The 17,385-nt window shown below is 45.1% G+C and overlaps 1 protein-coding gene across 2 annotated transcripts in view; it reads left to right on the top strand.

The window, feature by feature from the left end:
- PRKCB (protein kinase C beta) overlaps positions 1-17,385 on the top strand; it is a 325,651-nt gene that overhangs the window by 252,011 nt on the left and 56,255 nt on the right. For both annotated transcript variants that reach the window (XM_038540028.1, XM_038540027.1), the window contains exon 10: positions 10,202-10,375. In XM_038540028.1, the coding sequence (XP_038395956.1) occupies positions 10,202-10,375 (174 nt within the window). The remainder of the gene's footprint in view (positions 1-10,201; positions 10,376-17,385) is intronic.

Raw genomic sequence — 17,385 nt, 5'->3', positions numbered from 1 at the left:
TTCTTTCAAACCTAAGTTCTAGGGGAAGCTTATTTTTCTCTTCAAAAAATGATTTCCCTTAAAGTAAATATGAACTTCTGTTATGTTTCATGTGTCTCTGGTTTCTTTGGCTTCCAGGAAGCTGAGGGAGGAAGAAAGAGAGAGAGAGAATACACACACATACACACACACTTACTGTATGGTGTATAATCATTTTTAACCACCTTTATTGAAGTATAATTTACATAACATAAAATCCACTTGTTTATGTTATATAATCTCAATGCTACCTCAAGATCTTTGTGAAATATGGGTTGGAAATAGCCATATACAAACTAAACAATGCTGAGACCTAAGTCACTGGAGATATCTAGTGACCCAGATCCAGGGCTTTTTTTAAAGCTCCTTTCCCCCCCACACAGGCTTTTTCACTCGTTTATCCAACAAATATTCCTTGAGTGTCTACTATGTGCTAGATGTTGGGAATACAGCAGTGAAGAAGTCAAACAAAAGAGCTGCTCCCATAGAACTGACATCTCGGGAGGGAGAAAGGTAAAGAGATATTGCTTATAATGTCAGGTGTGGTGAGGGCTATGAAAGCAAAACAAAGTAGAAGAAGGAGATGGAGGTGACAAACAGGGCTGTAATTTAGAGGAGGTGGTCAGGGAGGACCTCTGCAAGGAGATGAGGGAGCAAACTTGGGCATATCTGGGGGGAGAGTCCTAAGTGCGGTGGGAAGAGAGGAAGATCCTAGAAAGGTGGAGTGAACATGGACTCACTTGAGGTTTTTTTTTAAGCTTTTATTTATTTATTCATGACAGCAGAGAGAGAGAGAGAGAGAGGCAGAGACACAGGCAGAGAGAGAAGCAGGCTCCATGCAGGGAGCCTGATGTAGGATTCGATCCCGGGTTTCCAGGATCACACCTCGGGACCGAAAGTGAAGCCAAACCACTGAGCCACCCGGGATGCCCTCACTTGAGTTTTAAAGCTTTGTTGGGGAATGTGGAGAAGAGTGCACTTGTTGATTGGGTACACGTAGTGAGGAGGCAAGGAATAATTAAAAGACAATTGCAAGAGACCAGGCTCAGAATCATGGTGGCTTCGATCAGGAAGGAGGTTGGATAGGGCATACATTTTGAATGAAGAGTTGACAAAACTTGTTGATGCATTGAGTGAGGGATGTAACTGAGAGGCTCAGTTTGGCTTTGGACTTTTGGCAGGTGTCCATTGAGGCTGGGGGAATGGGGAGCAGGGTCTCTGGTCCCTAACTCTGCCTACCCTCCGCACACGGACCCAGAGTTCCCACAGGGCAAGTCTCTTAGCCAGTTAAGAACTGGACATTGGTGCTGGTGGACACAGATTACAACCAGGCCCCCGCCCCAGATCATTCTCCGAAAAGGTGAAGTTGATGATAACTATTGTAGTGGGTAGAATTGTCTTCCCCCAGAATATATGTTCAAGTCCTAACTGCAGTCCCTGTGAATGTGACCATTTTTGGACATAGGGCCTTTGCAGGTGTAATCGAGTTCCATTACCGTGAGCCCTCATTCAGTGACCGGTATCCTTAAAGGAGAACAAATCTGGACATAGACAAAGGGGCATGAGAAGGAATGCCACATGAAAACAGACAGATTTGGCGGAGGGGGGCGGGGGTTGGGGAGGACACATGTGTAAGCCAAGAATTATTGGCAACCACTGGATGCTAGGATAGAGGCAGGAGCAGATTCTCCGGGAGATCCTAGAAGGAAGCTTCTAGAAGGAAGCATCTCTGCCAATACCTTGGTTTTAGACTTCTGGCCTCCAGAACCATGAGAAAATAAAATCTTGTTGTGTTAAGCCTGCCGGTTTCTGGTTCTTTGATACGGCAGCCCCAGGAAACTAGGATAGTCACCAGGTATTAAGCGCTCGTCCTTTGCCCAGCATGGTGCTGAGTTAAAGTGTACACTTTGCTCACTTTATCCCACAAAGATCCCCCACTTCCACCAAAAGCTAAGTGTTGTTGTTGTCCCTATGTTACCAGAGGAGGAAGAGTTCAGTGAATTCCTCAGGGTCAGGCGACTAGTGTGTAGTGGCACCCCAACAGCTTCCAGGTCCTCTGACTCTAAACTCCTTGCCCTGGACGCCTGGGTGGCTCAGTCGGTTAAGCATCTGTCTTCGGCTCAGCTCATGATCCCGGGATCCTGAGATTGAGTCGTGCGAGCAGGGGGGGATCTGCTTCTCTCTCTGACCCTCACCCCACTCCTCTCTCTCTCTCTCACTTTTTCCCTCAAATAAATAAATAAAATCTTTAAAGAAAAAATAAATAAATAAGCTCTGTGCCCTAACCATTATGCAACAGTGTCCCATGGCCACGGGGACAGCCTCCAGGCACATTCTGCCATTTGGATTCACCGGTAAAGTTCAGTGCAACAAACTTTCCAGCCAGGAGTCCCTGGGCTACTTTCCCACATTTTCTCTGCTGCCACTGGAGCGTTGTTATTTATCACATCTCTCCCAGAAGATTCTTGGGTAACAGATGTGGCTTGGAGCTTGATAAGAGCGTCACTTCAACACATCCTTTCAATCTGTTTGGAATCCTCACCCTGGAGATGGAGGGACAGCTGAACAAACAGCCCACGCCCTCTCTGTTGGTATTAACCGAAGTGGAAATTCCAGAAACTTCATGAGACAATTAATGAAAAGCAAACGCTCGTTTGCACTTAAAGGAACATTTTAGAACATGACGGAACTTTACTGGTCACCCAACCCTGAGATCATGACCTGAGACGAAATCAAGAGTTGGACACTTAACTGACTGAACCACCCAGAAGCCCCTGCTATGGCAAACTATTTAAATTATTTATTAAATTACTATTGCCAAAAACTGCTTCATGCTCAGAAGTGAGGCCATGCCTGTCCTGTTTGCAGGCACATGCCTAACATTGTACCTGGCACAGAATCCCCGAACATTGTGCCTGGCACAGAATCCCTGAAAAAGATAGTGCATGGATGAACTGGAATCAGGGCTGTGGCACCAACTCACACCAAGCCCCTCTTGCAGAGTAAATGAATAGTTTGTTAGTGGTTGTATAAGAAATGGAAAAAGGAAATGACCCTTCTGTCTGTGCCCACAGGTTAGCCTGTAAGGTCCCAAGCCTCAGCAGGTGGGGTGGGTAGGAAAGAGAAGAGCAGGGCTGGGATCTGGAGCCAAATTTGAAACACTCTGGCAGTAGTAATTTAATAAATAATTTAAATAACTTCCGATAGCAGGGGCCCCTGAATGGCTCAGTCAGTTAAGTGTCCGACTCTTGATTTCGGCTCAGGTCATGATATCAAGGTTATGAGATAGAGCCTTATGTTGGGGTCTGTACTGACGGTGGAGCATGCTTAAGATTCTTTCCATCCCTCCCTCTCTCTCCTAAAAAATAAAAATAAAAAATAAAAAAAATTACCATAGCAGAGCACTGGGACTTGAGGTCCAGAGAATCAGATAGAATATGGTGAAGAGTGTGGGTTTTGGAAATGGGTGACATAGGAAGTTTCACCTCCTGGTAAAGTGACTTTGGACAAGTGACCACGCTTCCTAAGCCCTTGTCTGTGATGTGTGGATAGTAGAAGTACCCACTACACATTCATGTGAAAATTAAATGGGATCCCGAGCAGTGTAAGTAAGAAGAAGGAATGATTATCATTACCAGCCACAAACGACCCACCCATTCCCGGGCTGGCCCTCCCTCCAGCATCACCTTTATTCTTCTGGCACAAACCCTATGCCATCCCCTCTGATCACCACCTCTTGTTTAGCTGGTCTCCTCAGATGGTACCAGTGCTGCTCTGTTTGCTGGATCTCTCTGATTCTGCTAGAGACAATTGTTTGCTGTTGTCTCAGACAGTTGGGGATTAGAATCTAGAATCTGAGTTCTAGAGCTCAAGTGCTCACTTCCTGCAGTAATTCTAGGCCAAGGTTTGTGGATTCAGATAGTTTAATCCTAAAGGAACATAGTTCTCTTCCCTCCGCCTGGAATATGCCTCCTGGAATATGTCGGGCTAGTAGTGTTGATCTTTGAGGTCTTGCTTAGCCATCACTTCCCCAGAGCATCTTTCACTGACCCACAAGATCAGTTAGGTCCTCCACTTAAACACTCACGGAGCACCGTGCACTTCTCTTGCTGGTGTCTAATCATAGCTGAATTTGGTAATTACTTGTGCAGAGGGGCAGGCTTTGTGAGCTTGTCACTCTGCATCCCAAGTGCCCATCTCCGTGCCTGGCACATCCTAGACATGTAATGTTTACTGAATGAATGGATGAATTGGCCAGCCTTCCAAGTCCTGGATAAGACTGGGAAAGATGACACATTTGGAAGACAGAATGAATTCCATCTCTGTTGCTTCTCTTAATTGAAGCCTTTAAAAAAAAATTGATTGAGAAAGAGCATGCACAACCAAACCCCAGGATTATTAAACAAGCCAAGATAACAGGGGCCACACTGGCAACACTGGTTGTGTTAATGCACTTGGGTGAATATCTTCAGTCATCTATTGCTGCATGAGAAATCATCCCCCAAACTCAGAAGTTTATAACGTCACCAACTGTATATTATCTCTCATGGTTTCTGTGGGCGAGGGATTGGGAATTGGAAATGCTGGATGGTTGGTTGGCTGTGGTTTGGGGTCTCTCTTGCGGTTGCTGGAGCTGGGACAGCTGAGGCTGGAGCACCTGTGGCTGGTTGGCATGTAGTCCCAGGGCTATTCCACGTGGTCCCATTCCTTGGCCTCACCAGCATGGTGGAGCCAGGGCTCCAAAGGCAGGTGTCCCAAGAGAAACCGAGAAGCTACGACCTCAGAGACATGGGGGGCTACTTCTACTATAATCTGTTCATTGAGGCAGTTGCAAAGACCTGCCCAGGTTCAAGGTGAGAGGGCATAGACTCTGCCTCTTGACTGAGGAGTATCAAATCTTTATAAGCACCACATGCCATGAGGGAAAACGCTCTCAAAAAGGCCTCCAAGAGGGGCCAGAGAGGCTCTTACTGAAAAGGAAAGCTTGATGAGAATATTATGAAACAAAGAGAAGTTTCATTCTTACCCCCATTAATGACTGCTGAGAAGGTGTTAGGAAAATCAAGACAGAAAGAGTCCATTTTACCTATGGATACCTCCTAAACACCATATTAAATGAATGGATTTTGATTGTACCTCGGTGTTCCACAGATCAACAGATTTAGCGACTAGAATCACAAGGAGGAGAGACACTAATTAAAATACCAGGCCACAGTGCAGAGCTTCTGGTGTTTGGGAGCTCTATCATAAACAAGTACTCTTAAGGGATCTAGTAGGAGCAAGAGGCACCATCCTTATCGAGAATGGAACCTGCCTTGTTTTCGGTTGTGTACTGACCTGCTGCTATTTGGCTACCTGACATTTTAATTTTATTTTTTAAAAAATTTTAAAGATTTAATTATTTGACAGAGAGAGAGTACACGCACAAGTAGGCAGAGCAGCAGGCAGAGGGAGAGGGAAAAGCAAGCTTCCTGCTAAGCAGAGATCACCATGTGGAGGTAGATCCCAGAAGCCTGGGATCATGACCCAAGCCACCCAGGTGCCCCCACATTTTAATTTTTATTAAGAATTTGAGCCACCCCAATGATAATTTTGTCTTACAGGATCCCTAAGTTACAGAAATCTGCTTCAACTAATATCAATAAAAATGATGTCTTCATTGGAGGGATATGGAGATTTTCAATGGGAAACAGCCAAGCCTCATGAGAAATTGGGACCAGGAACCGGAAAGGAAGACCTCTGCTCTTTTCCCCCAACATCAGTTTCTTCTTTGCCTGCATGTGGTAGAAAAGCACACTCTAGGCAGATCTGTGTGTTTCTCTCTTCAGGGAGCAGGGCTGACATGGCCCATATCCTATTGCAAATTCTTTGGAGGGAGAATCTGATTGGCTCAGCTTAGGTCAGCAGCTACTCTGGTCCAATCAGCTGTGGCCAGGTGTGTCCTCTGCCCAATCAGAAGGTTCTAATAAAGAATTGGAAGAACCGAAAAGCATGCTTGGATTCACTTCCAAATTAAATTGCTGCCACTGTGATTATATAGGAACTTTTATTTTTCCTGATCTTCCTTGAAACGCATGTTCTAGCAAACAACGGGTGCCCAGCCCATCACCATTCATTCATTCATTCGTTCATTCATATCGAAGTATAGATGGCACAAAGTTTCGGTGTACAACATAGTGATTTGACAATTGTATGCATTATGCTCCGCTCACCACAATGTTACCATCCATCACCACAACGACGTTATTACAGTATTGTTGACTACATCCCCTATGTTGTACTTTTCATCCCTATGACTTACTTATTTTGTGACTGGAAGTTTGTATCTCTTAATCCCCTTCACCTGTTTCGCCCATCCTGAAGTCTCTTCCCCATCAATTTGTTCTCTGTATTTGTGGGTACTTCTGCTTTGTTTTGGTTCTTAGATTCATTATATAAGTGAAATCATATGGCATTTGTCTTTGTCTTACTTATTTCGCTTAGAACAATACTCTCTAGGTTCATCTATGTTGTCACACATGGCAAGATCTCATTTTTTTATGGCTGAGTGATATTCCACTGTGTACACACACACGCATACAATTTTCTTTATCCATTCATCCATTCGTCTCTCAGTAGACATTTAGCCATCACCTAGTTTTATACAAAAAAAAATTTTGAGAGAGAGTGAGTGAGCAAATAGGGAGGGGCAGAAAGAGAAAGAATCTTAAGCAGGCATCATGCCCAGCAGAGAGCCTGATGTGGGACTTTATCTCATGACGCTAAAATCATGATCTGGGCCGAAATCAAGAGGCAGACAACCGACTGAGCCACCCTGTCGCCCCTACAAAGAAATTTATTGAGACATAGCTGTACCAATTTATTTGTGTATTGTCTCTGGCTGCTTTCCCACTACAATGGTAGAGTTGGGTAGTTGATACAGAGACTGCCCTGCAAAGCCTACAATATTTCTCTTCACAGGAAAAGTGTGCTGACTTGTGCTCTAGAATTTGACTCAGTTCTATATCTAAGTTGTCACTAGTGTTCCATTCGTGTCCTTTCCACTCTCTTCCAACCAATACGGAGAAATTTCCTGACTTTGGCTCATTTGCATACCACTCACAAGATGTTGAGAGATGCTATCTGGTATGGATTTATTCTTCCTTCTACCCATGTTGGTTAGGACAGGGCAAAGCACCAGAGTCTTTACACATCGCTGTTGATTGACTTAAAAAGGGTGTGAAGACATAGAATTGATTATTTATTTACCACGTGACTTTAGTTTAGTGGTTGAGATTGTTTTTAGGTGGTACATAGATGTGGTACTAAATAAAATTAAATCATATCATGATAAGGTTATTCTCTCTTTATGTTTTCTTTCAGCGTTTCTAATTACTTGAACAAGAAAATCTCGTGATGACAATATGCCGTGCATAGTTCTCTAACATTTGCTAACACCATTTTTTCCTTTAACAAGAAGAACACACAGAGGCTGGCTTGGAACTGTCAGCAGCTAGCAATAGCTGGCTAGAATATCCTAGCACTGCCTTGCTTTTATTTATTTTTATGCTTATCTTCCATTTATGGCTAGTGATACTGGCTTGCCATTAATAGTGGTGATACAAAGTTTCCTTTTTCAGATAAATTTAGTTCAGTAAAAATGTGACTAGATTTTTAAAATACTGAGCGAATACCAGTTTAGGTGATAGGAAAAGATGTAAAAAAAGGCCTACGAATGACTGATTGAAGTTTGGGAAGCTTGTGTTAAAGCAGCTGACAGAGATACAAAGCAGTCCTGGTGCCCAGAGCAGAAAGAGATCCATTTGGTCTAAGTGCATCACTGAGGGTTAGAGAAGGAGGTAAATCCTTGATTTTCTGGGCAGTGAAAGACTGTAGAAGGACATTGCAGACTGTGGGGTTAGAATATTCAGATGAAAAGAAGAAGAGGATGTAGTCATGGAATTGTCTGGCTTGTGGGAGTCCCTGAAGGATTGTGTGCATTTGAGTAGCATGGTCAGAGCTGCAATTTTGGAGCAGTTGTTAGCTCCAGCAGGGTAATCTCTTTGGGCCTCAGTTTATCTGTAAAGTGGAGATAATGGGAACAGTTGTAGGATGCCCACCTGCCCCTGGTGCATGGGGAATTCCCAGCCATCTGTCCTGCTCCTCCTCCAAGCAGGGGGCTAAGATGTCCTATCATGACTGCATCGACATTCAGGATGTCTGGGGGCCCCTCCCCTGTGTCTTGGGCTTTGGGGAAGGGGATGTTTACAAATAGGATTGTTATTTGGATGATGCCGTGACCACCAGTGGTGATGGGTCACAGTGGGACTGTCCATGCTCGAAGCCGGCTCAGCACTGAGCCCCTCCTACTGTACTCCGGGGTCTCCTTAGCTGAAGACTCTTCTTTCCATCTTCAGCCCCTCTACCCATGTGTCCCTGCCTCTTCCCTGCACTTGCCCTATCCTCAGCCTTTTCTGGAACCTGGGAGCAGAACACCCCTGTCTCTACCTGACTCTGCATCTTAGAGCACTGGCTTCCTAGGGTTATAGTTTCTGCCTTGGTGAGGGTTGGGGGAGGGTAAACAGCCCTTGAGAGAGAACAGGGGAGGTGGGAAATGCACTGACAACACACAGCCCAGCATGGGCTGGTGGATCTGCCTGGGGACTGAGCAAATGCCTGGCAGGTAGGATTCGCTCAGGTTGGCAGCCCTTATTTCTGTGGTGAGGCTGGAGGGGAGAAGTTGAGAACTGTCCTATGATAGTGGAAGTGTGCTCCAGGAACTTTCTTGCTAAGTGCTCTAAATTCCTGGGTCTGAATTGCCCATGGCCACCGTGGCTGTGATGAGAAAGGAGATGGTGCGGACAGGAGATGGGGTCTCTATGTGAGCCAGTGGGGTCAGCCTGGAAGCTTCCATGCAGTCAGACTCTTACCATTAGGATAAGACCTTCAAGGAGTGTGCCAAGCTGCTCTCCTGCCTCGAAGAGCCTCCTAGGCATCCTTCTCTCTGGCCTTAGGGCTCTGTTACATTCTGTGGTTCTCCAGCTGAGTCAGGTATGAACATTTTATTGGTTTGACCACCTAAACCCCTTGAGGACTTTTTCTGTAGCTCTGGCAAGTAGAGTGTTTAAAGGCAGAGACTTAGAATCAGTTGGACCAGAGTTCAAATCCTGTCCCTGTCTCTAACTGAATTTGCTGTGTGACAGGCTTCTGACCCCTCATGAGCCTCACTTTCCTATAAGATACGGTTCTTAAATGGTACCTACCTTCTTGCAGATTCTTATGCAAAGTATTGAAAAATAACAAATGAAAAATAAAACCACTACTTGACTGGCACATTGGGAAGTGCTCAGAAGTGCTCAGAAGTGTAGTGGTGATTGATGTAATCACCTGCCAAGTATCTGATGCGGTGCTTGCGATATATGCTTATATATGCTTATACATATATGCTTATTTCATTCTGATTGCTTCTTCCTCCAGGAAGCCTTCCCAGAAGCCCCTGAGGCCTGATCAGGTCTCATGCAATGTGGTACTGTCCTGTGCCTCTTCTAAAAGGCTTCTTGAGAATAGTCCCCGCTGGCCACTGTTGCATCTGACATAGTCACAACCAGTGAAAATAATGATCAGCATGCTGGGATGGTGCCCACAGCTGCCTGGAAAGAAGCCGCAGGATAACAGGAGAGGATGTTAAAATAGTACACTAATCATCCCTGTAATGAACATCTGAAGTCTTTTCTTCCTCTGGACTGCAGGGTCAGAGAACATGCCTGCCTACTTACGGCTCTATTCCCAGTGCTTAGGAGGCTCTTAATGAATATTAAATAATTGAGTGAATAAAGGAACAAGTGGCCCAAATTCAGTTTTATCAGGAAGTCACTCATTCCTTCATTCAACAAATATTTATCAGATGTCTACTACATACCAGGCACTGTTAACACCAGTGAACAACACAAGCAAAGGTACTTTCCCTCATGTGGTTTATATTCTAGCCCTGTTGATTGGGCATTGATGCATAGCCCAAAGGGATCAATATTTGTTGCTCTTGGAACACCGCCTGCTGATTGGGTTCAGCTATTCCAAGTGTGAGGTCTATAGAAAACGTCATGCATTGATTTGGTGTCCACAGTGGACATGTGGGCAGAGCATGGAGTGGATTGGAGTGATCTATGGCTTGCCCCCACCCTTACGGGCTTACTCTCTTTCCCAGGTCATGCTCTCAGAGCGAAAAGGCACAGATGAGCTCTATGCCGTGAAGATCCTGAAGAAGGATGTTGTGATCCAGGATGACGATGTGGAATGTACGATGGTGGAGAAACGGGTGCTCGCCCTGCCTGGGAAGCCACCCTTCCTGACCCAGCTCCATTCCTGCTTCCAGACCATGGTAACTCACCCAGGGGCCTGGCCATCCATCTCCAAGGCTTTCTGGGCTTTGACCAAAGCCATCCCAGCAGCACCCACCCCAATGAGACATCTGGACTCTTTCATTCTAGAGTCAGAAAGGTGTTATGCCCAGGGAGGCTGCTGAGAAGCTCTGAGGCTGCCACTGAGAAGCTCTCCCCTAGGCAGAAGCTGTTTCAACGAAGATAAAGGAACTCTGGTGATTGATTTAATAACCAACAGAGCAGGGCCTTTCTCAGACAGCCAGAGGTGACTTGGGGACGGGAACTGAGAACTTTTGGTCTCACAATATGAGATATCACAGCAGAGCTTACAGATGGGAACAAGTGGGAAGGGCCACAGGATATTTGTTTAGATGGTTACAGTCGGTCCTCCAGACCCTGCAGATCAATGCTCGGGTACATTCTACCTGCTGTGTGGACTTCCTTAAGGGAGGGGTTTCCTGAGAACACAGCCTTCAGAGGACCCCCAGGGAGGGGGCACCCAGTGCCCTAGGCAGGGGTTTGTAAGCACCAAGCAATGGCTTCCAGGAAGAGGAGGGGACGTTTGTGCACTATCTGCTATTAACTGTGATTCCAACTCTATCTGCCAGAGCAAAGCCATCCCTTTAAGTACCCTCTTACATTTTCTCTGTTCAAATTAGACCCTGGTCTTCATACCTAAGGAGGGGGTGGCCGGCACCCACATGCAAGGAGGTACAAAGCTCATTCTTGCCTTTGTGGCTTCTGAGGGTCAGTGGCTCAGTGACTTAAAGATGCTTTTAGGGATTCTTTAAGATCATTCTGATTCTGTGCAGCTCTCACTATGCATGCTAATTTTAGAGCCCACCTCCTAGGTGAGATGGGACACTCTTGTATATTGCATTTAATTTAAAGCTTGAGACTTCCTCTCTCCTCCAACATCACCAAGTCCTGTGCTCAGTTAGATTCCACACTCCCAGCCTGGAGAGATCCAAAGCTGGGTTTAGGGTGGATTTTCTCAGGGCAGACCACACATTAAGCTTAGAACTGCCCTGTCAGAACAGGGCAGAACTAGAACTTGGCTCCTTCCCTGTTCTCAGAAGTCTCCTAATACATTTTTGGGGTCAGAGGGACCTGGATTCAGATCCTGCCTCTGTCATTTACCATTGAGTGGCCTTGAGCCGATTGTAAAATCTCTCTAGCCTCAGTTTGCTCATCTGTAAAAGAGATGAGATAAAAGTCGCTACATCCAAGGTTGCTGTGAGGAGGAAATAAGTTTATATATGAGAAGCATTTGACACCATGCTTGGTGCCAGGTCGATGCTCAGTAGATGTTACTCATTTCACAGACATTCAGCATTAGTCTTGGCTTTGACCAAGTGTTTAGGTATAGAGCTGAGTAAGCTAGGTCCTGTTTTTGTGAAGTTTGTGGTCCTGGAGCAAAGGAAACAGACATGGGATAGTCACGAAACAATACAGTAAGGGATATGACAGCAGAATCCGGAGAAGCAAGTGGGTCCCCATACTGCTCCCTCATTGCCACTATGGTGTCTGCACTTGAGGTGGTAAAATGACTTTCTGGTGGAGTCAAAGTCTAATTCCCAGAGAGCCTCCCTACCGCAGGCCAACAAGGGAGGGCACATTTTAGGCAAGTGTGTATAGTATTACTATAGTATTACCTGCAGGGACTTGGTCCACCAGCCTCTTGTTGGGGTCTGCTGGGTGATGAGGGTCCTAGAACATCCTTTACTCCACTGCAGGCAGAAGAGCTGAGGATGTTTGCCAAAGTACAGCACATGCACCCCAGTGAAAAATGGCCCTAGGTGCGCAGGGTGCCTTTGGCCAGTGCATAGATTTTATTTTATTTTTTAAAGATTTTATTTATTTATGACAGACACACAGAAAGAGGCAGAGAGATAGACAGAGGGAGAAGGGAGAAAGAGGCTCCTCGTAGGGAGCCTGATGCTGGACTCGATCCTCAGACCGGGATCATGCCTTGCACCAAAGGCAGGCGCTCAACCCCTGAGCCACCCAGGTGCCCCTGGCCACTGCATAGATTTTAGATTACATTCACCTTTTAGTTCGCTTTTAAGTTCTTGAGTGCCTCAAGGGGAATGTTTCCATTTGGTGCCGGCACACCTGTACCATCTTTTTAACATTTCCCTTTTAACACAGAGTGAGTACCAGGCTTCAGGTTCCGAGCTTTGGCAGACACCAGTTTCTAGGTCATTGGTTTGCTTTTATTTTTTATAGATATATTTTTTTCTACAGATTTCTTCTATTTATGATATGCATGGTAAAGTCTTTCAATTTTTAAAGTTTGAGGTATTATAAAACAAATACAGAAAACCACACAAAATAGATGTTTTAGTAATGAGTTATTATAAGGTTAAGTTACTCAGCCAAGCTGAGAAACAGAACTTTGGCAGCCACTCTGGAAGCTTCTTCACGTTCTAATCTCAATCTCCCAGCAAACAGTAGCTCGACTTCCTTGAGTGTCTTTACAGTTTTATCACTTGAGTCTTATCGTCTCTTAATACGATAGTTTAATCTTTCCCATTTTTAGAAACTGGCTGTGTCTTTTAAGCCTTTTAATACAGCAATTTCTCCCCCTCCATCCCTTCGTTTTATCTGTTCCTTTATCTGCTGAAGATCCTGGGCTGTTTGACCCGGAGTGTTTTCAGGCTGGATTTTGCTGATTGCGCAATCGTAGGGCTCCTGCACATGTTTTCTCCTGTCCTCTGTGTTTTCCTGCAAATTGGCAGCTGGATCTAGACACTTGGCCAGACTCAGGTCTGATCCCTTGAGGAAGAATGTAGGAGAGGCATTCAAAGGCAGATAACGTCTCGTGTCCCTCTTTCTGTGCCGTTGGCAACCACTGATGCTCACTCTGTGCCTCGGCCCATTAGTGGGGATATCCTATCCTGCCTCTTCTTTTTCATTTATTAGTTGGAATGCCTCTAGGAAGACGGGCTGCCCCTCCTCAGGTGCCTGGTCCCAGTGGAACCATTCATATAGGAAAGGCAAGATAAATGAGTGATTCTTCCTTGTTTTTGAACAGTTTGTCATGAATTGGCTCATGATAGTGCTCCAAAAGCGACTAACATTGGCTTCTAAAATAAAATTTTTGCCTAAAGGAAGAGAGTCAATCTAAAGAAGAATATTAAGTGAACAACAGGTCACATTCTACAGGGACTTGGCAGAGGTGGTGATGGGAATCCCAAAGCCAGAGTTTTAGGGAGTTGAGTGCTAAAGGCGCTCAAGAGGTAGAAGAAGCAGGACCAAACTAGATTCTCAACCCTTCTAGCCTCCTTCATTCCACATCCCCACATTGGGGGTCCCCAAGTTTACTTACTGGCATCAGTAGATCAAGAAGAGATCTTGTTCTCAAGCAAGAGGCTGGACCAAGTTGGAGTGCCATTTTCAATTTCAACTGAATGTTTTGAGAGTGGGGTATTGATGATGTGTGACTAATATTAACTCATTAATATACAATATCTTCATTGGTAGTTTACTGCTTTAAAAATGACAGAGTGGATTTGAGGTGATTCTTTTAATCTGGCACTCCCCCACTCACCTTTATTTCCATATGTTTTCTGGCATTAGACAGTAGGGGTGGGCTTTGCCTGGGAATTGTACAGTGTCCTGGGTCCCCTCATGGGGTGCCACATGCCGGTGAAGAGAGTCTGAGAGCCGAGGACACAGTTCAGTGGATTTGAGTCTTGTGTGCAGAAAGAAGCCCTGTGTTGGCAGCCCACCCATGGATGATTGTTTCCATGGGATGGGACAGATTGCCATCTTGTTGGTGCAGATCAGATGAAGTAGCTACCCTGTCTCTAAGGGTTGCGTTGTTTGGGGAAAATGTAACTTTCACTGTCAGGGTTGTGCTTGACTTGAGGAGATCCACTTGCTGCCCTGCCGGCAGAATCAGAGGTCACTGGGGACTAAGCACATGCTCCTCCCAACTCTCCTTCACTCAGTAGCACATAGTTTTATAAAGTACATATATTTTGATTTTACATAAATTAAATTTACCTCAAAGACACAATAATGCCTACTGTGCCTGAGGCACAGGGCTACACTCTTAAGCCACATGACAACCTGTAGATGGGTCCTGTCATCAACCCCATAGGATGAACGGATAGAGGCCACATAGTGAGTACATTTCAGGGCCAGGATTTGAATCCAGGCAGCCTGGCTCCCCAGAGCTCTACACTTAACTGCTGCAGTGTGAGGTATTTTGAGTGTGCTGAGTGTGACTCACAGGATTTCTAGTCCATCGAACACCCCTGGGGCAGAGCCTCCAGCAGCCAGCCTGTCTGAGCCCTGACCCCTTGCTCACCTCTCACCTGCTCAGTGATGCTCCTCAGCTTATCCCTCTCTGGTGAGGAGCCGACTCTCCATCCGAGCATCTACCATGTGTGGACTTTGAAAAACTTTCAAAGTTTTTCATTATTAGCCTTACCAGAAAAATCTTTTTTTTTAAAGATTTATTTATTCATGAGAGACACAGAGAGGCAGAGACATAGGCAGAGGGAGAAGCAGGCTCCCTGTGGGGAGCCCGATACGGAACTTGATCCCAGGACCCTGGGATCACGACCTGAGCCAAAGGCAGATATGGAACCACTGAGCCACCCAGGTGCCCCGCACCAGAAAAAATCTTGCACTGGAAAGGATTATCTATCATCTCACATTGTAGAACAGCTGAGGTTCTGGGATATGGGGTAGTTTTCCGTAGACACAGCACAGGGTCCCAGGCCTGCTGAACTCAGAGCCCAGGCTTTTGCTAATACATTAGGGTGAGTTGCCACCTAACAGGGACCATAGACACAGCAACGAGAAACAGCAGCTAGCATTGTGAGCACCTCAGGGTGGCTTGGGCATGTACTCGGCACTCCGTACCTACTCTCCCATTGTACCCTCCCAGCACCTCCCCTGGTAGATACTACTACTTTCCCTGCTTTATAGATGAGGATACTGGTAATCAGAGATGTTAAGTAACTCATGCACTGTCATACGGTAGGTAAGTGGCGGCACTGGGATTTTTTCTGCAGGTCTCCAGAACCCCAGCCTTGCTCTCCTGCCCCTGCCTGAACTCCAGGTTTCCTTTTTCTAGTTTATAAGTCATTTCCACTTTTCACAATTACATCCAGTTTTCACAAGAACACTGTAAGCAAGTGCTATTCACATTTTGGCACAAAGGAAATCAAACCTCAAAGGCTAGTATATGGTTGATAAGTGGTGGGTTTCCCCAGTGCCCCTTCACGGTGTACTTTCTGCTATGAAAGGGTCACGTATGCACCCCGCAAGGATATTGCAATGGTTGGAAAGGTTTATGGTGGCAGTGATTTTAAAATGCAGGGAGCACTGCATGTATATGAGGCAAACCATTGCTGGCATGGCTCAGGTGAGCAGGAGGGTGACATACTCCTTTTTGAGGATGGCCCATAGAGGTGGTCATCTGGCTCATGCTCACCTTCTAGAATTGCATGCCCTCTGGCCCCTTGATTGGTACCGCCCAGGAGGAGGCAGGCTGGGCCGGAATAGGCCATGTCTCTGAAGCCAGCATCCCTAAAAGTCAGATCACTCCTGCCAGTATACACAGGATACTAATGCTTATTGATTCTGTCAGCAAATATTTATTTGCTGAAATAAACGTGTCAGGACCCAGCTGCATCCTTGTGAGGGGTATGTCGGTGAACAAAAGAGATAAAGCCCCCGTTCCTTTAGAATTTACATTCCAGTGGGGGAGACAGATAATAAACCACATAAAATAATGGGGATGTAGAGATGGAGGGATTGGGTCGGAGAGATGCTATTTTTGAGAGGATGATCAAAGAAAAGTCATTCTGATAAGGATGACATTTGAGCGGAGACCAGAGCAAATGAGGGAGGGAGGCATTTGGATATCTGAAGGCAAAGTGTTCTAGACAGGAGGAAGAGTGAGTGTAAGTGCCCGAGGCGGGAACATGCTCAGCGTGTTTGAGGAGCAGAGAGGAGGCCAGTGTAGCCCGAGTGGATTGTCATTTCGTATTTTGTGACCCAGAATTCCTTTATGAATCAGCTACTTTTTCAAAGTGACAAATCTAGTCGAACATGCCGCAAATTTGATATGTTTATCTTGCTCGCAACTTCAAATTTTAAAGATGAAAGATCCTTAATAGAATTTTAAAAATTCTGAAGGTGGCCAAAATAGATAAAAGGGAAAAAGACACCCACCAATATGCAAAACAACTTTTGTCATTTTGAGAATGATGCAAGTTTCATTTCAAAAAACTTACTTAGAAAAGCAAAGTTCCATCGGAAGCATTCTCAAAAAATTGGATTAAGAGAATCTCTGACAAATATACATGCGTGGCACCACGTTAACTGAAAATGAAAGGTATTAAATTTTATTTAAGAGGTTATTCTAAATGTGTTAATACTGAATGTGCACATGGAAAAGAATCCGAAAGAGACAAATCAAAGCACTGATTTACAGAGGGGTCTGTAGATGATGGTTTTCATTTTGAATTTATGTTATTTCAGAAATGTCTGTAATAAAACAGGTTAAAAGTGTTGAATGTGCCACAAGATGGCCAAAGTTAATACCCAGGAGTAAAAGTGTAAAAGTGTAAAAGGCACCAGAAAGGAGTTGAATTTTAAAAATTGCTCATTAGATGAACTGGGGTTTAGGCAAAGTGTTCTAGAAGCATAAAGGGATGAGCATGAGCACCTCAGTCAGATAAATCTGGGTCTGTGGTTATTGGCTGTGTGACCTCTAGAAAATCACTTAACAGCTCTGAATATTGATTTCATCATCTTTAAAGTAAGCATAATCAATGAGGGTTTGGAAAGATGATGTACAGTGTGCAGAATAAACAATAGATAAAGGCTACCTGCACTAATAGAGCTGGGTTTGAGGGACACCTTGCTCATGGACACAAAAGGATTATATTCCCTCTAGTCCTTTTGCAGTTTTTCCCAGGGACAATTGTCAGCCTGGCACATTCATGCAATTTCCCAACTGCCAGTGGGCACAGGCAGTTACGTC

The sequence above is a fragment of the Canis lupus genome, chromosome 6 (assembly GCF_011100685.1).
Source record: "Canis lupus familiaris isolate Mischka breed German Shepherd chromosome 6, alternate assembly UU_Cfam_GSD_1.0, whole genome shotgun sequence".
Classification (NCBI taxonomy): domain Eukaryota; kingdom Metazoa; phylum Chordata; class Mammalia; order Carnivora; family Canidae; genus Canis; species Canis lupus.
The sequence above is the reverse complement of the archived record's forward strand: the minus strand, read 5'-3'. Positions and strand labels throughout refer to the sequence as shown.